The sequence below is a fragment of the Bombus flavifrons genome, chromosome 13 (assembly GCF_040668555.2).
Source record: "Bombus flavifrons isolate JBK064 chromosome 13, iyBomFlav1_principal, whole genome shotgun sequence".
In the NCBI taxonomy this organism is placed as follows: domain Eukaryota; kingdom Metazoa; phylum Arthropoda; class Insecta; order Hymenoptera; family Apidae; genus Bombus; species Bombus flavifrons.
Window position 1 is genome coordinate 11,422,574 of NC_138454.1, and position 19,882 is coordinate 11,442,455.

A 19,882-nucleotide genomic window follows, 5' to 3' on the forward strand; every position below is an offset into this window, starting at 1 on the left:
AGAATCAGTCAACAGTATTCCAAACGTCGAAGAGTTAATGGAAGAGAAACAGTCCGCTGTCAAACTGGAATTGCAGTTGGAATTTATGTAAAGCCGTATTCGTTGTGATTCCGCGGAGAGCGCAATTCGATGTCCTCCGCGTCGTGTCCAGAGTTAGGAAACGACGCAACGCTTCAAATATGTCGCTTTTTTTGCAACAGATAGATCAAAAAGTACTGGAAATCGATTGTACGGTAAAGCGAAGAGTAACCAATTACGAATCCGGTTGTAGTTAGCTTTTATCTGTGCCGTGTATCAACTAACGTCGACCATGAGGCTGAGAAACTGTATATTCGTGTTTGTGAAATTTAAAAAATTGCACGTCATCGATAAAGATAGAGTTTCGCAAACGTTACGAGTTATAAATCGACTGACTTTCGTATTTGATATTTTCAGGTTACGTACCAAGTTAGTTATAGACAATTATATTAGAACCATCGATCAAGTTTCTCTTAGTTTTCGAGTAATTACTTGCGCCGTTATCGATATTAGTGACATCTTTAATTGTTAGTTAATTGACAAGAGTGAAATTACAAGAAACGTCACAAAAAATATCGAGTGACATTTTCTATGAAAAAAGCTATTCGGTAAAGCAGCGTAGCGAAATAAATCCAATTTTGTTAGAAGCCACGTACAATTAGTTATATTCCAGATTTCTAACGCAGTTTACCTACCAACCGAATCAACGAGAACCTATTACTTACTTACGTTCCATCGTTGCTTCAACGTCACAGGGTATATTCTTGAGAAACCAAATTCTTCTTCCAAGTTATTAAACAACGAAGTTTATTATTCATATATACAAACGTTTACATGCTCGTTAAAAGGTTCGACCAATTGATTGACCAAGCATAAACGCGTTTGCCAGTGAAACGCGTTCATTCTCACACGATACACCAAATATTCATACGAAACAACGTTCAACAGGAAAGCACGGTACCGACGCAACGCGACGCGACGATGGATATCGGGAGTACGGGAAGCTTTCGACTGGGAGACCAACATTCAAGGAAGAAAAATTATTGTCTATGTACAAACGTCGTGACGAACGAGACACTGCGTGATCGCCTGTTATTCTCTCCTTTTTACATTTATATTTACGATTAATTAAAATCTATGTGAAAAATAAGAGTACGACCTTGACAGTTCAGGAGGGAATCTTAACGGTACTTATTGTCTATTTACAAACGTCGTTTACCATGCTTAACGTTTTTGGCATGAGTCAATCGTAGTTTCGCGATAGGATAGTAAATTGTGAGCCGCGTCCGTTCTTTCCTTCTTTCACGCGAATAAAACCTATCCAGAAGTTTCCATCGAGTCTCAAGAATGTCGTCCTTTGAACGATTCCGTTCTACACCCATCTATAATTGGAATTTTATTTGCTTTTACGAAGAGAAATGTTGCGATCGGTTACCTGCATTTTCGTTGGAAAATCAGCAACTACGTTAGGTTTTTGCGGAGTAACTGTCGCTTCGAATTCGAGTTTCAACGTTGAAACACACGTTTGTAATCAAAGTAATTAAACTCACCCGAAACGAAGAAAAGTGATGTCAATTTTGCGCGTACTCGTCGTACCGTTACAAAGAGGATCTTGAAGAACCTTTAACACGATCCTCGACAGAGGATACGCGCAACGAAAGAGAACATAAGTCACGCTTCAAACAATGTACTCCTTGATACGATCTAACTGAAGAATCCGAAGCATTCGGACCGGTATTTCATACGTTACGACCTATCGTAACTTGTACATACCATACGCGTGTGTTAATAACATCCAAATCGTGTGGTATTACGCAGAGTTAAACTAATTGCCAAAATTTATTCCAACACATCCACCTTGTCTACCTTCTCCAAACGTGTATCTCATTCATTTCGGAAGCTACATGTACGATCAAACGATGGGATGCAAACAAAAATGTGTCGAGCGAGCATCGGACGTTAAAACTCGTATGCTGGAGCAAAATTCATCGGTGAGTATCGGAAAACGAGTCGCGGCTCGTCAATTTGGTCAGCATCAGTCGTGACGCCACGATCGTCGACAAAGCACCAGGACCGCCTATATACAGCTCTCTTGGACACGCGAACTTCTCGTGTAAATATCGTGACTACGATGGACAGGAAGCGTGCTGGGTCGCAACGGGCTCAAGCTCTTCTCCACCTTTTTCACGTAGCCGTTAGGATAGATCCACGAGTCCTTTGTATGCAAGACCGACGAGGGCGTCGGATAATCCAGCTCCCCCAAATGACCGAAATCTTTCGTTCTGTCCGACTTGGAAGTCTCGTAATTCGGTTCGAAGATATCGGGTCTCTTATCCATCTTGCTTGGAATCACGTCAGGATCGTCATCGGCCATATCGTTGATCGTTTCTCCTTTGATCTCGTCGCTGGTCTCCTTATTCAACGGCGCTATAACCACTCTGTCGTCTTTGTTCCCGTAACGCACCACTTCGGTGTGAGTTTTCATCGATTGCATCGGATGGCTACGGCGATACAGTGTCAGAGTTATGCCGACGATCAGGATGCACACGGCTGTTATTCCACCGGCGAAACACGCCACCAGAAGACTGTAGTCCATGCTGCCGTCGGAAGTTCCGCGATCTGCGGACAGAAGGAAACGTGACTCGCGTAAAAGGTAATCGTTAGGTAGACGATCGAACGTACGAGGCTTGGTCGAAAGCGAATCGGACGATACGCTCGTTATCAGTGCTGCTAACGAGGCTGTTAAAAGCACCGACGACCGCTAACGCGCATCGCGTACAATCGGCCGGGTTTTCCCAACCAACGCTCTTCTTTCGGCGGATCGAGCACGGCGTATCGTCGTGGATTTTAAATTTACAGATCGATCACTCGGTAATTGAATTTCGTTATTGAACGGCAGCCAGTTTCCACGTTTCATCTGAACGCTACGCTCGCGCAATTAGAAATGTAATTTAAGACTCGTTCGACCAGCCCCTATGGATTTTATGATAGAACCTCGACGATTTAATCAGCTGCTCTTCCCAAGAGTTTGTCGATCGAAATTCAAGTCGAAAGTTTGCCTCTTTTTATCTGCAAGTACATACTTGCTTGGCTTCTTCTTAACGACGGTAACTCGAACGCGACGACGAATAGAGTTAAAATTGTTAAAATTCATCGTCTAAGCATACAGCTAAACGCTAGTCGTTTCTTAAATTATCTTTTCTGATATTTGTACGATCCCTTTTTGTTGTAACGAGTATGAATATAGATATACAGCTTAAAATATAGCGTGATATATTTTTTCATAAGAAATAAAGAATAACGAAATCACAGTTGCGCACGATTCTATCGTCCGGTAAGATCCTGTAAGATCCTGTAAGATGAGACGCGAAAGGTCCAAGGATCGTTATGTGAAAAGTTGAAAAATTCGATTAGGACTATTTTTCTTATGAGCTCTCTCAATTGTCCGCGCAACAAGAATAACGAATTGTACGTATCTAAATCATACGAATACGAATAAACATAATTCACAGCAAAATCTCGTTTAACGCGGTTGATAATTGCGAACGGGACAAAATTTCATACAGAAATACGACGTTTCATAAATATTAATCTAATATTATGTTCGACCAGTTACCTATAAGCTCGAAGACACTGATGCCTCGTAGCCAGAATATAGAAATTTAATTCGTAAAGTCATCATTTACATTTAATGGCAAGATATTTCAATACAAAACGCAGCCTCGCCAATTATCAAAATGAAAAGAATGGCTTTCTCGGAATTCCTCTCGGAATAAGAGAACGAATGCAGGATTATTTTCGTCGAAACGAGCATTCGAATCAACGACACGGTCTTTCTTGGAAAAGCGCCTTAAGACATTTCCGGCAAACTTGGATGGCTATTGGATCACGAGAGAAACGCGAACAACTTCCGGTAGCAAAGATCGAGAAGGAAATAGAAAGCGGGCCCACTGACGACGATGGCCGAGCTTTTTGACATTCCGAAAACGCTTCGGTTCGTTAGCCAACGAACGTTTCGAATGTGCACGTTCCTCCGTATGCACCTGTACAGATGTGTACATATTTATTCCGAAACAAACATATACCAAGATAATTTGATTTGTGTACGGCTAACGTTTACAGGCAATTTGCAATCAGAGCAAATACATCCTAATTCACCGGCTTAACTTTCAACGAAATTAGCGAAGAAAGGGAATGGCACTAGGAGAGATCGTCGTTACGTAAATACTTAGCTGAGATGGAACTGTTCCAGAAGGAATAATTTCAAAGTATCGGATTGAACAGAAAGAGTTCGTTTCGTGTGTTTTCGTTTTATCTCGTGCCATTTTATGCGTATATTATTCTTATACTTACTGAATTTGTTAATCAATCGCATACACATTTTCACGAGAGTATATCGTGGGTGTTACGTAAATCTTGAAATCTCGTTAACGCTGTAATGAAACGCGAAAATCTAAAAACGGGTATAGACGTTACGATGAAATACAATACGTGTAAAACGAGATAATGCCGCTTATTCATTCACGTTTACAAAAAATCATTATTAATCACGTTGACAAATTTTAATCCTGATACTCGTCGTATTACTTACATTTCATATTACGCGGAATAACGAACATTAACGCAATGGAACTACGAAACTGCACATGATGAAATCTGAATGAAATTATCGCAAACAAAATATGTATGTACGTATTTCGGTAGAATCTTCGATTATGTAAATAATAATTAGGAAAATATCAAGAAATATTATCCGAGTTTGTTTGCACGTATATCATTCTGTAACAATATCATAGAATTATTCTTTTGCTGGATTATATCGAATAGATCTAAATCTCCTTAATGTCTTGTACTATCTCGGCCCTTTTCGTAGATCTTGAAACGATGCAAAAGGTTAAGGCACGTCAATTTTTTCAGTTTCATCGTTCAAAGCGCATCAAATCTCAGCGCAATCTAAAAACGCAATATCAACATGATACGCATTAACAGATCATTTCACGAAAATTACCTCCTAGCATAATGTACATTGTTTTTAACAGCACTTCGCCGCTTTCTAATATCCCTAAGACCACATGTCGTATTACAATATTTCTATTATCCTCAAACACCTTCGCTATTTCACACCCAGTTACTATGGTTAGCATAACGCGTTTTCGTCTGGGATATTAGAATGCTATGCAAATGCTTCTACTGTTAAACGTAAACCAGATTGTACACATACGTACGTACATATACATATAGGGTGTCTAGACGATAGAACGTTCGAACAACGTGAATTAGGATAAGAGAAATAGGATCAGAATATAATAATATAGATGAACATTTTTTTAATTGAATGGAAAATGGATCCTGCGTTTCTGTTCGTGAGCAGGTGCATCGACGTTTTGGTCCACGTATTAATCAACGATACACCAAACAACCGACGTTGTATTCTCACCGCGGATTGACCAAGGTATCCATAATGACACCGTGAATGAAAAAATGTAACGAACAAACGAAAGTATCGCTGTGCTCGCCGAATAAACGCCACTCAAACGAAGCAGAGCGATACAGAACGGATTCATTTCGTTCAGAGCGAGCATTCGCATTTATAAAAGCACTAACCTGCGGTTCTTAACGGGACGCATTAGGAGGAAATGACATGGACTCGGCGAAACTGGTTGAAACGGATCCGAAGAGGTTCGCAAAGGTTGACGACAGGGTTGGAGGTTCGAGGCGGTGCAGACCAGCTTCGCATTATCAGTAGAACGTATACAGGCCGAGATCCGAGATGAGCTCGTGTTGCGAACGTGCCTGTCCACGTACACACCATTATACGTGCACGTACAGGAACGAATACCTATCCAAGAAGAGCGGGGAACGTTTGCGCACACAAGCCGAGATCGTCCACGGACCGAGATGAATAAACCATGAGGATGGAAATTAAAGGCGATAAATGCGCCTCGAATGAGACAGCAGCGAGGAAAGGGACTCGCTCTTTATGGGATTTTAATTCAACCTCCGCGGGAAAGGAGGATACGAAGAAACGTGTCGCACGGAAAGGGAAAGGCGACTCCGGCCAAAGAGAGCTTGAAATGATCGCGGATACGCGTATAATTGCGCTCGTGAAACGCACGGACCAAGCTCGCAATGCGATGCTACGGCCCGTTCAGCTCGTGATACAATTCCGGCTAATTGAGAGACGTGACAAATGTCAGGAACGCGTACCCTCTTGCCAAAGGACCTCGTTCGTGTTCACCGCTTCTGTATCCCAGGCTGAATACGATCGTGACGTTCGCCCTTCGGTTTTCCAGTGGTTTTCACGAGCTACGATGGAAATGAATTCGTTCAGTTTAGTAAGTTGCGTGTAATTGCTCGAGTAACTGGATATTGCTGCGGGTAACACGACATTATCGATCGTGTCTGTTTGCATTTCGAGATACGCGTTAATTTTGTTTCATAATATCGTCATTTATAACATCGTCGAATCAAGGAAGAGAATGTGTGTTCACGAATTTTTCATTTTGTTCGTATTCAGCGAATACATCGAGCTGTATGATATTCGTAAATTAAGAGATCGATGTACTTACATGCTGGAAACGGAGTTGAAAATGATTCTAATATTATAGATAATATAATAGCGTGTTGTATATTTTCTATTTATTTTATTACGAACCTACCTTTTGTATCATACGTGTTTCATAATGTAAAATACCAAATAAAGTATCAAATTTGCTAGATACATTTTCCAGTAAACGTGTAACTAGCAAGGGTCCGAATACTTCTACATCCTGCACACTTTTCACGTCAATAAGAAAGGAAAACATTCGTAGAACTTACCGGTGGTGTACATAGCGACTGCTTTGAGCGTGACTGGTTCAAGGACTACAGGGTCGCTTCGACCCTTTGCGTTGACAGCGTAAAGATGAAGCCTATATTTACGACCGGTCTCTAAACCAGGAACCTCAAAAACCGGACCGGACGAGCTGGATCTCTCTGTGTGGTTTAGGTAAAAGGTATTGAAGTGATAAACGTTCTCCTCGCTATACACCTCCAGCTCGTAATTAGTTATGGGCAAACCGCCGTCAAATCCCTCCGAGCATCTGACGATCAACCAATCCGCATCCCTCGATTCGGTGGCTTTGAAATCCTCGTGACCTATTTCATGGAAAAATGTGGTGAATGGTTTCGAGAAGGATGTCCGTGCTGTTATACATGAGAGAAAAAGAGAATTTAGAAAATCGAGGGTAGACAGTACTTGCCACATAAAAGAGAGAACTCTTAACGAATATGGGTCGAAAAATTAATACTTTTAAAGATACAAATAATTTGACGTCTAAACCGAGTGGCTTGCTCGCTTTGCAAATTATTATGCTGCGTAAAATCTAAATTTGTAATAGTCTATTTGTATTTCGCTGTATTTAATTATTTACATACTTAAATATTCAAGTATCTATTTAATTGTATATTTAGATTAGAAAACTATTTAACATCTTTGCAACGAATGAGGATACAAATGATTAGAAAATTTCCAATAATCAAGATAGAGAAATTACTATTTTTCATGTGTTGTTTATGCGGCTTTTGACTCTGTACTTGTACAACGGTATTATTACGTAATTATTATTATTTATCATACTGACGTTATCTTTTAACGAAGGACGTGGATGAAACAAGTCCTTTTATAAAAAAAAAGGATTGCATGCAAAAACGCTGTGACTCACAGTTTCATTTCGCCTGATATGTCTGCGTTATAACTATACACATGTGTGTACACCTCTTTTCATAGGTATGAGGCTACTTCCTGATCTTACATAATGCGTGATAATTAGCTGAAGGTACTAAGGAAACGATAAATCGGGCAAAATTTTGTATTCACGCAAGATAAAGCTCTAGAGCGCTGTAAAAATGTGTAAAAGCTATTTAGAAGAATTACGACAAAAATTATTCGTTAAACAATCTGCTGACCTAAATAGCATAAAATAACGCAGCATTTAACCAGGTAGTCTACCTAAAATCTGAATCTGAGTTACGATACGACTGTAACAACAAGCGCAATAGAAACCTTAATAATAAACTGCTTCAACGGCTTAAGAGCTATAATCTACATCGAAGAGAAAAGTACTTGGTTGCGAAATAACGGCCTGACAGGACTGAACGTAAAACGAGGAAAAGTAGCCTAACAACGTTTAACGTGTCTCCTCGGTAAAGCAAGAGCAAACAGCGTCAAACTTCCCCATCTGCAGTGTCGCTTTCCTGTAACGAAAAACCGAGCAGCCCTTCGAAACGCACGGCAATCGATCCCCGAAGGGGTTGCCTAATTTTACGATCGTTTTCACGCACGACCGAACATCTTGTCTCTTGTCGAGGGAACGCCGGAAAACAAGCTGTTGAACATAGCGTACGAAGCTATCGAGAGCGAGCTAGTATCCTCCTATATGACGGGCGTACGTAATAGCATAGTTAGCGGCGTTTAGGTGGAAACGAGGGGTTCCAGTGTCGCTTACCCATTCGATACGCGTACGGACCGGTCGACTGGAGGGCCGTGCAATTCTGAAGGGGATAAGGTTTCCCGGCGACGATGATCTGAAAAAGACAGGGCGTCTTTTGCACCCCTATCCGGTTTTTCGCCCAGCAGGCAACCGTGCCATAGTCCATGTCGTTCGCTGGAGTATAGTTCAACCTGGATCCATGCCAGTGGCTAGTGATGAGGCTGAGCGGCTTCACTTGCGTGAATCTGTTGGCCGGCACGTTCATCAGCTCGCCGGAATTGTTGAAGGTCCAGTGGAAAGTGATGGGCGGCGGTTTCGACTGCACGCCACATACCAGCGAGATCGTCTCGTGCTTCAAGGCGCCGACAACTTGGGTAGATGAGCCGTCTTTGCAGACAGGCGCGTCTGAAAATCAGATCGGACACACCTCCAATGTATCGTGTCAACGCGAATCCGAAACCCTAACCGAATTACGAGCTCACGATCTTAAAGTCCATCTACCGTGGCGAACATAGAAATAGGTGAAAAATTAAAAATCTTGTAGGAAAATTTTAATTCCATTTGTCGCTTGATTATTATTCGAAATAGAAATTTGGAAATTATTCTATAGTTACGGTGCTTTAATTGCAATGATCTGGATAGCTCAATGGCAGAAAACACTCTCCTGGCAAGACATAGTAAATAAAAAAAAGTATAAAAATTGAAATATCATTTAATTATTGAAATATAACAATGCATGAAATAAAATTCAAAAAATATCATTTCTTTTTTCTACTTACTGTACTTGTATTTTATGATAAAACTGTTTTCATTTCGTTGTATTGTTGCTCGATTAAAAAATAAATGCGATATCGAATACATCCGAGCATTTTACCCATCTTTTTTACTGATTTTTCACCGAATACCTGATTTTCGCGTATTTAGAGGGTTAATCGATTAGAAAAAAAAAAAATGTAAAAATTTACTTACACATTATGTCCAACGTTACCGGTCTGCTGGTAGATTTCCCCTCGACATTGACTGCCATGCAAGAATATTCGCCGGCGGAATTTCTAGTCACGCTTCGCAAAACCAAAGATTGTCCGCTGGGAAGAAAAATTCTAGCAGTCGAGTTCTGATGCAGCTCCTTGCCGTCTTTGTACCATGCCAGCTTGTACGCTTTGGGATTCGCCTGAACGTCGCATTCGAAGTAGACGTCATCGCCCTCGTTTATGTCGTTTGCCTTCAAACTCAAACCCAGCTTGATCGTCACTATTGGTGCATCTGAGAATTTTATGCGCGATAAATCAATGTAAGAGTACCATTAGGGACAATTCCTACTAGTATACTAGACACACCTACTAGTATCGATAAATCTTTCTTCCTATCTCTCTCGTATTTCATATTTCTTGTTGTAAAATACACCAATTGGAACAAATGCATGGTATAAGATTTCAATTTATATCAGAGTTGGAAACGTAAATCGTAAGTGAGATAGAAAGGTTCGTCGACCGATCCATCGATACCATTATAGTTTCAACGTAAAACGCTATCGTTTATAACTTGAAAAACGAGCCTCAAACGATATTTTTGTACGTGAACTTTTTATTACTTATAACAATATGTTGAGTTTGCCACTTCGGATCGGCGCCATTGTAATCCTTGAATCGTGAACTTTCGGTCAAGGTAATACACGTTTCCCTACTCGCTGTTCTAGTAACTAAATTCGATGGTGAATACATACTCGTGGAAATAAAGAAACGGTTTATGAAACAAAAATACTGTAAATTAGTGGCATATTGAAAATAAATTTTGCTAAGAAAGTAATACCATTTTGGGCAGTGTTGAAACATAGTTGAAAGTTGAAACAAAAGAGTGTAATATACATAGAAGGGTGATACTTAAATTTAGCAACGCAAAACATACCTAAATATTTACTAAAAAAGAAATACTAGTTTTAAAAATGTTCGTTCGCGTTATCCCTCGTAACGCCGTGATCGTGTCACAGTTTAAAGAAAATTCGCTTTACTCACAGTGAACCAGCAGTCGCCACTTATCTTCCAGGGCGCTGTTAGGTACAACCGGATTCTCCGCCCGGCAGATCAGATATTTTCCATCGTCCTCCATGGTGGGTACGTAACTCAACACACTTCTCGTGATGTTCGGACTATCTGCAAACTACGAAGAACTCAGAATCTAAGCTCACGTGTACCTGTCTTACAAAGGTAGAGAAACGAACCGCGACTGGTATAAGTTCAAAAATGTTCTACTCACATTTCTAGCCATGTGTTTGACCTGATGGTTTCCCTTCCACCAAGTGATCACAGCCTCTGGCCTGGAACCCGAACTGGCGCATTCAACTTCGTACGTTTTTAACGCCGACAAGTGCGTTTCTTTGTTCGTAATATTCACTACTAACGGTTTCACTGGAATCCAACACGATTTACATAGAGGGATATTTCGATGGAAAAATATGCCTTTTAGTAAATTGCAATGAAATTTGGAACGTCGTTCGTCGAGCGATATCTAGGTTATTTTAAAGCAGTTACGAATTTACGAATAATTTACGGTATCGAGATTTTCTCTTGAAAATTTCATCGCCACAAAGGAGGAACATTTCAAATTATCGTGGATAGCATTCGCGGATAATTACGTTATCGTCTCTGTTTTCGGTGGAATGCTGAAATAAATTTTATATTCGATGAGATTAAAAAGCGACAATATGGAAATACAATTGACGAACATCTTTCTATTTGTCGTTTCTTTATCTTATAACGCGTATTATATTAAGAATATTACAAGAAAAGAAAGAGATCGAGAGGCGTTCAATCTCCGTTGAATGTCAGATTTTCTTCACACACGTCGGTTGTCCTAATCCTTACAGCAATCGATCTATATGCATATATTATTAGAAATAAAAAGTAATGTTTATTCATTACTCTTTTATCTTCCATTCTTATCGTCCTTAATCTCACGCTACATAGAATTCATTTCAACTTTCTTCTCCAAACTTTAATCCCACGATGGAATCTCATTTTCTTTGAGTCATATTTTCCTCTCCATAAAATAACCAATTCGTTATCTTCGTTATAAATTTGAGTGCACTCGTTGTCGTATCACATCGACGCATACTATTCGAATTCTTCTTATAACGCGGTATACAATAATGCATATTGCATTCTATCTAGTCCGGAATTAGCCAGGTCCAAGTCTACTGGATAAATTTTCAAACTGCATTTTCTCGGAAACGAAATATCACACGAAAAAGCTGCATTCCCTCTATATTTCCTTGTTTTCTCTGTTCCGTTTTATTGTTTTTCAACGTATAATCACCTCATCGCCGATTGTGCCGCGATTGCTGAAACATGTTCTCGCGTTTGTTCCAAATTTAATCGACGTAATCACGACAGTCGGCTCTCGTTACGGTGCTAATAAAATTTCGACATTTTTAATATAACGCGTACACGTATATCGCTATTTGAAATGTACGTAGCTTGTCTCAATCGTATAGGACACCCTGTTTAACAAGTCAAAGTGACGCACAACTCCGATGAGCAAGAGTAGTCATCGACTAATCCCGTATTTCGACATGCAGTATTTGGATTATCGCAAAGTTTACAGAAACACCGCGGTTTATTAATAAGCTGGAAACTTTGACAAATTAGGACGTAGCTCTTTACGGAAGCTAAACATTCGGTAAGACAGTTAACAAGTTGAAATAGTTTCTTACTTACAATTAATATCCAAAATAATCTCGGAAGTTAGAGGAGCAACGAGATGCGTGTTGCTTGCCCGACAAATTAGCCTAGCTCTGAGGAACTTCCTGGTGACGTTCGTGATGTCGAGATGATTTATCGTAGTGTCCCCGTGTTCTAACGTGTACGTGTCGTCCGTTTCCTCTTCGAAATGCCACGTGACTTTGGGCGGCGGTGAACCTCCGATTACCTCGCACGACAACGACAACTCGCTACCCTCGTTAAAGGGCTGCAATACCTTGGCCAAATTTTTACCGGGCCCGGTGTAAATCACAGGCTTGTTTGGTGGCACTGTCGTAAGGACGAATTTATGTAAGTCATAATACCGCGAGTATCATTCTTCTTTAAATCTTTCCAACGATTTCCCCGGCACACGTTATTCGCTTACGGAGAAATTTATTTCCGATAGTTTTTTAATTGCTTCGATCGCGCAACTCCCGCTATACAGAGAATTTTACTAAACAATTGTACGAACATCTACGATTTGTACAACGATCTGATCTATAATATCGTGCAAGTATCTGCGTTACGAAGTAACTGTTTTATTAAACAGATTTAAATAGATCAACGTTACATTAACCTCAGAGCAATTAGAGAGAAGAGAGGAAAATTTCTAGGTATCTTAACCTCACAGTGAACGTTCCGTTGCTTTGTTTATTACATTTTGTCGTTAGATGCCATCTCTTATTCTAGAAACGGAAACTGTGAAATCTACCGTATCTGGTATTAACAAGATGAATGTAATTAAACGCCATAAATGATCCTGCCGCCACGAAACAGCGCTAAATTACGGGAAAATGGCTTTTGCTTAAGTACACGCTGCATACGCGCATGATAAAACTGCTGGAGATGACACTCCGTAAAACGAAGACGCATGTTACTTAAAAAAAAGTATACAAACGAACGATTCTTTATCCGCGTAACAGCGACGCCACGAAATTGTCATAATACGTAATATTTGTCGAGCTCTCGTACCGTGTTCAATTAATTAAGTGAAAATCGCGTTACTATCGCGTCGGTGTCTAAGAGTAACAAGATATTCGCAACATAATGAGTTTCAACAACGCGATTATGTTTATTCTTGCAATCGAATAAAGACGATACGTTGTACGTACTATCCTGGATGTTTACGACTGTATAACTTGTTATAGAGAATGTTATATAAAAATAAGCTTTCCCTTTATCTTGTAACGATGATGACTTGGATCTCACGGTTACAAAGCAACAGATACGAAGATGACGTTTCTCTGATAAAAACTTCATTTCGTTAAAATAACTCGCTTTAATCGGTATCTCGTTCTAATGTACAATTCTGAATAGATATAAAGCGAAAACCGATTACGTATACACGAAAGCATAACGACGCATTCTCATCTACGAAACACGCTAACAAAATTTCGATTAATCATCTTTCTAGCATCTGTACTTGCGATTGAACAAACATTTTCACGTCGCGGTGACTAGATATCGGCGATCGTCGCAACGAAGAGAGTCGGATCTGTTCGGCTAATAAAATTCTCTGACATTTCTTTTTTAATCTGCGGAATTTTCAATTCCAGGCGTTAAAACTAAATCTCATGAAATAACCGAAAACGAGCAAAAGGCGAGCCGGAAAACTAAAAAGTTCGAAATTAAAAGCGACAACGTCGAGATAGCATCGAGTTTCGGAATGAAAGCAATTAATCGCGATTGATCATCAAGTGGAAACAGTAACAGAGAGAGAGAGAGAGAGATAGAGAGAGAGAAAGAGATGAAACACACTGTAAAAAGAGAGATAGAACACACTCACCTATCACCGTGAGGTTAACCTTCTGATTTCTCGTCGGGCTATTTTTGTAATCCACCCTGCACCTGTACACGCCCGCGTCGGTTGCCTCCAAGGGATCGATCTCCAATTTCGCGGGATCCACGTTCGTCCTCATGGTCGCCCTTTCGTCGAATACGTATGAATCTGACCAAAGCTTCGCCTGAGCTATCGATTTGCCGCGAGCATCTAGACTGTATATCGGCTCGCCATCCCTCTCGTCTTTGTACCAAAAAACCATGCTCACCACCTCGCTTCTACTCGCTGGATCGATGTCGCAAGGTATTTGAGCTTTGAAGCCAGCCACCGCCGACACATTCAGCATCGGTACTGAAAATTACCACATATATTATTCAAGCTTCACGTTCACCGATGTTATACTCCGAGGCACATTTTATTTCCATCAAGAAATCAAATAACCTTAATTAAGTGCCGTATTTAATCGCATTCTCGCATCACGCTACATTTCTAACTTTCCGCTGCTTATACGCCGTCACCTATCCTCGCATGCTTGCGTTACCTATCCTCGTTAGTCTCACTCACCTACTAGGTCAAACCTTATTGGCTATCAATTCATAACTTTCAAATATAGTAAAACAGAGAACACCCATCGTAACCACAGCATTCCGAAATATATATCGCGATCAAAAAGTGTCGTACTTCGTTTAAGAGGAACCCATGATCATCCATCCAACACGTGTCACTCTATCATAATCCCAATACCGTCATATCGTATGATTATTGGTGATATTGAGAAACATTAGCACGTGATCCTAACAAATATTATTGCTGAACACTCAGTGGCGCATAAAAACGAGCGTAACGAAGATTTTTAGCGCCTCTGAATATCTAATTCCGAATATCTAATGGGTTTCTTCCTAGGACCAACGTCTTGACGTTTCCAAGTTATGGGCACGCGTTTCACGCTGCTACGGTTCTACCTGACTCGCTCGTATTCTGACCACGGTACAGCGTCGGATTTGAACCACCCTCTTTGTTCGATGTTCTTTGATTCTTTCGTTCTGTGGTTCAGGTGTTCTAAGCTGGGAACCGAGGGATTTCAAGAGGTTTCTTTCTTCGTGTTGTTCTCACTTGGCATAAAAGATGATTTAGTTTTTGTCATTTACCGCTTGTAACGTTGGGAGGAGAGTATAAGAGGAAGGCGAGCGATCCTGACTTCTCGTGACATGTAACACGGATGATAATCGGATCTTTCTTCGCGTCTGCGAATCTTTCTTTTGAAAATATCGAAATGAAAAAGATATATATATATTCGTCCATATTCTAAGCACGGAACACACCAGTTACCCTAAACGTTCTGCTTCATCTTCAAAGAAATACCTGCAGTTCGAATCTATCTTCTCGCAGCATCTGGTTGTGTAACGCGGCCTCCCGCCGCTACATACATTTTCTTCCTAATTCAACTTGTACGTAGTAAACGGCGCCGTATCTGCAGATTCAGGCTACTACAACGAGAATCCTGAATCCCGTACATTTTCTTACCGCAACCGCGAATTTCCAGTTTTAGTCAGTCACTGACCGAGAGCCGAGTTACTGCAAATTGGCCGGAGCTCGGGACCGAGGCGCAGAACGGGGCAACAAAAGTTCGTACAAGCACACGTACGATCAGCAGCGGCCGTAAGTGGCTGTACAAGCCGAGACGGGGCCAATTAATCGGTCTACTTACCGATTTATGTCCCTGGTCCTGGGAGCCGCCGCGGCGTCGCGATTTTATTGGCTTTCATAGCCACCTCATCAATCGTCCCGCCACCTGGCCACCACCCGCCTCTTGACCGTCCGCGCACCAACCTCGTTATCCTTTCCCTCGTCGTCCTTACATACAACGTCTACTCGGGAAATTGGCCTCCCTTGCTGGCCCCGGAGATTAATCACGCGCGACCCTATCGATTTACTGCATGAATGTCCATCGTTTTTTCGTCCTCGTTGCTCCTGACTCGCGGAATCGAACGAAACGTTCGACGAGCAAGAAACAGCCAAGGAAATGGAAGATGTCGAGTACCGTAGGTGCGAGCGAACTCTTTCCGTGAGAATGGCACAGTTTGTTGGGTTTGTTGTAGCCTCGCGATATAAAGGAACTGAGAGCGTTCGATCGCTTCGAACTCTTGAAACGTTAGAAACTAAGCTTAAGATTCATCAAAAAATTCGTAAGAATATTTCCGTACTTTAATTACTTATATCAGCTAATAAACTAATATTCCGTGAATATTTCCGATTCCGTCCATAGTATCGTTAGCATTTAACCCTTTTAAGCGCGGACGCGGTGAATAGCTGGGCTCGTCCGTGTGACCTGGCAGAAACGGATTGTTTAAATCCTTTGTCACGACGTTCTAGAAACGTGACACGAGTTCTCGGTTCGTGGAACAATTAAGAAACAGGAAATTACTTGTAATTATAGATACACCTCGATCACATATACATGTATGTATAATAGACGAAGGAAAATATGTTAATGCGATTAAACAAGCAAATATGCTCCGAATTATGTCGTGTTTGGTTTTGTTTTAATAAAAGAATAGTTACATTAGTAGCATCGGTAGCTTCTTAAATAAAGCAAGCTTTGTCTTCTTCGAGTTATAGCTGTTAATAGAAATTCACGATAAAACAGAATTCAACGAATGAGGCTTCGTTAATAAATACAGGAAACTCGAAAAGAAAAACGTACGAAAGAGATCAGATGTATTTTACGTTTGACGTATTAATTGATTAGAGAAAACGTTTTAACAGCATAGAGAAAGCTGAAATTTGATTACGGAATTATTACCATAATGTAAGCATAAAAGTAAAATGAGTTCCAAATGTTGATGGAACATTCAGGCAACTAAGCTATTGATTAAGAGGACACGGCGTATTTCCATTACAGCACAAAACGCATTTCAACTCGTAATTTAAATATATCCATTATACGTATTAATTAAGCATCAAACGAATATGAAAATTATTGGAGAACCATAATTTTACTGAATTAATGTTTAAATGTACCCGATTCTATATCTGTTTAAAAATTCTATCGCGAAATGGTACGATTTTATTGTTAAGCATCGAAACAAAAGTTTTTAAACCAATAATAACTATTTAGTAAAAATATACATTCAGAGTATAAAATATGATTCTGTAAAAGAGACATTTATATTCATCGAACTGTTTTTATATAATGGATCAAAATTCTATCTCGATATTATTTTGCAATCTTAATTCTAATACGTCATTTTCTCGCGGTATCTGTGCGTCTCGAATAAGCATGAAAATAGTCGGAAATAGTCGGAAATAGTCGAGACATCTGTACTTTATTTATGTATATGTATTTTCCATAATTTGCATCTTATGAATCTTAAATGCGCAACTCGCTCGTATTACTTTTTTCAGTGCATCACTCACTCTTTCGTCCAGTATCCAAAGAGAATTATTCAAAAGTTCGTTCTAACAGAAAATTCAGTGTCACGCTTCATCGAGCACATATTACACGACGTATTTCACAGCCAGAGGCACTAAATATCTAACAACGAGACTGCTTTAGCGCAAGCAGGAATTTAGCTTCCAGTATTTAACACATTTCGAAAGAAAGAGAAGTCGTATACACATATATAATCTATACGTACGTGCATGTATATACGTATGTACGTATTAATATATATTTTTTTAATACATATGTATCTGGAAAACTGTGAGTTTGCTGCACTTTGGACCATATATCACCGTTGTAACTTTCAAGAACTAATTTTTCGATCGAGGTGTTACACGCCCACCTACTCGTTGTCCCAGTAACTTGCCTAACGTTTTATTTGCCTTTATTATTCGCTCGTTACGCTCGTTTTAAATATTTTTCAAATGTATATATAGTATCATCTCGGAATATCCAAATATTTAGCGATTATTCTAACAAGCTCGTGAACATTAGTCTTTGAAACGGCACGTTACCACGTCGCTGCTAAATTACTAGAGGCGTTTATTTATCGCGAGCTATCTCGTACATTTATGAATTATAGCTTGTTACATTTATCCGTCGAATCACTATTTAACAAACACAGCAAACTACAATATCATCCGCAGGCAACATAGAACACAAGATATCCAATTATTAGATCCAATCTAGTCCTCGTCCGAACAAAACAAACACCTGTTAGCAACGCTACCGACGTAATATTGTCTCCACAAATACGGAACATCGTCAAATGCTAAATAATTCGTAATACGTTCGCCCAATACAAACAAATCGATAATCCAAGCCACAGATGCTTGGAAACAAGTACTTTAATTAACACTAAGTGTAACGTTTAAGAGCAACATACGTATACAACAAATTACATAAATAGATGTGTATATATAATATATATATAATTCAAGGAATTCAAGCAGAGTGTAGATTTAGACCTTTACATTCCGTACTCTTCGTTTCAAAAAGTTTCATTGCAAAAGCTTCCTGATCGATCGATGATATTCACCGACGCGAAACAATACTTTGAGCTATGTTTTTACGTGATCGTGTGACGATAATGAAATCACTCGATGCAAACAGAAAGTCAGCATTCTCTCAGGTCACACGAACTACCCAGACCTATAGTCTCAGTCTTCCGTGTCGTAAACTCACGACGCGCTATACGAGCAATCCGCGAGTACGGCAACTGATCTCTCCATTGACCCGCAACATCGTCTTAATCCCTCGGCTATCACAGTGATCGGGATGTTCAAAGTCCTAGGAGGACTGATCGAGTCGGAGTTGCCCGCTGATCATGTTTCCATCTGTTTCTCGTAATTAATGGTAAGCCGATGTAATAAGCGTCGAGTGCTCAAATTCGCAGAGATTGCGTAACGATGTTAACGGCAGTCTTACAGTACATCGTACGTTATTTAAAAAACTATAATTACAATTGTAATACATTTCATCAGTTTTCTTAAACCGACTACAATTTGGTCGTTAGGCTACAGTTCCTCGGAAACGAATAAACAAAGTTGCCCGTCAACTACCTTTCCTGGTATTATCTTTCTCGTGTCTTCTTCGACGTATCAGCTTCGTCTCGCTCTTACTCTTAAGTGTCTCGTAAAAAGTCTAGAAGCATCTCTGAAAGTGTACGAACTCGTGCGTATCTTTACGTATCGTTGCACCACGATGTCAACGTTTTTCTAATTTTGCCATATCTCTCTGTCCTTCCTATAGGCCTTCTACCAACGATACGCTATACAAAAGCGTAACCGGTGCAAGAAACTTCCATCGTCGAGCAAACCGGATAAATGCGGCACTGAGTTATCGGTGCGAGAGGCGCCTACGCGCAAACAACAGTCGGACCGAACGTTTACGGATTCGACATGCGTATTTGGGCGGATATCAACGTTTACTCGAAGCAGTTGGATAGATCCGCTCTCAGAGCACATCACGTATCTGACTACACACCGATTCTCGGATAATTATTCAAAGCAAACGCGACCTCGTGTCGCGGGTCGGTAATGCATCGTATTAGCCGCTTCCTTCTATGTACAAGACCATACGCGCGGATTTCAACAGACGTAACCTGTCGCGAAACACCACGCTGCGCAGATGCTTCGACGGATCTGTGATCTTATTCGATGGGAATGCAAATCGGCCTGATCGGATTCCGCGAAAACTTCGGACGGAATTACGTACTCGATTATCGACGATAATGCTTATTAAGAAACGAAATGTGACGCGACATTAACAGAGAACGATGATTTCTCTTTCCGTGGTGTCTGACGACGCGATAGCGTGATCGCGCTATTGCGAGACAGCGCCAACACGTATCATCGAGCAAAGTATTCCGAGAGGTTTCGAAGAGAAAAATAAATCGAACATTTGCTTCTGAGAAGATCGATCTTGAAAGTGT

At 40.4% G+C, this 19,882-nt stretch overlaps 1 protein-coding gene across 5 annotated transcripts in view; it reads right to left on the minus strand.

Annotated features, from left to right (window-relative positions):
• Positions 1–808: 808 nt before the first annotated feature.
• Positions 809–19,882, minus strand: part of LOC138186310 (neural cell adhesion molecule 1) — a 104,773-nt gene continuing 85,699 nt past the window's right edge. For 4 of the 5 annotated variants that reach the window (XM_069126064.1, XM_069126063.1, XM_069126062.1 and 1 more), the window contains 8 exons: positions 14,013–14,357; positions 12,203–12,514; positions 10,743–10,894; positions 10,502–10,646; positions 9,459–9,752; positions 8,505–8,894; positions 6,838–7,155; positions 809–2,637 (listed from right to left, as the gene is read on the minus strand). In XM_069126064.1, the coding sequence (XP_068982165.1) occupies positions 2,096–2,637; positions 6,838–7,155; positions 8,505–8,894; positions 9,459–9,752; positions 10,502–10,646; positions 10,743–10,894; positions 12,203–12,514; positions 14,013–14,352 (2,493 nt within the window). In that variant the 5' untranslated portion in view covers positions 14,353–14,357 and the 3' untranslated portion in view covers positions 809–2,095. Of the gene's footprint in view, positions 2,638–6,837; positions 7,156–8,504; positions 8,895–9,458; positions 9,753–10,501; positions 10,647–10,742; positions 10,895–12,202; positions 12,515–14,012; positions 14,358–15,714; positions 16,150–19,882 lie in introns of all 5 variants that reach the window. The other variant, XM_069126065.1, reaches the window with a different exon arrangement.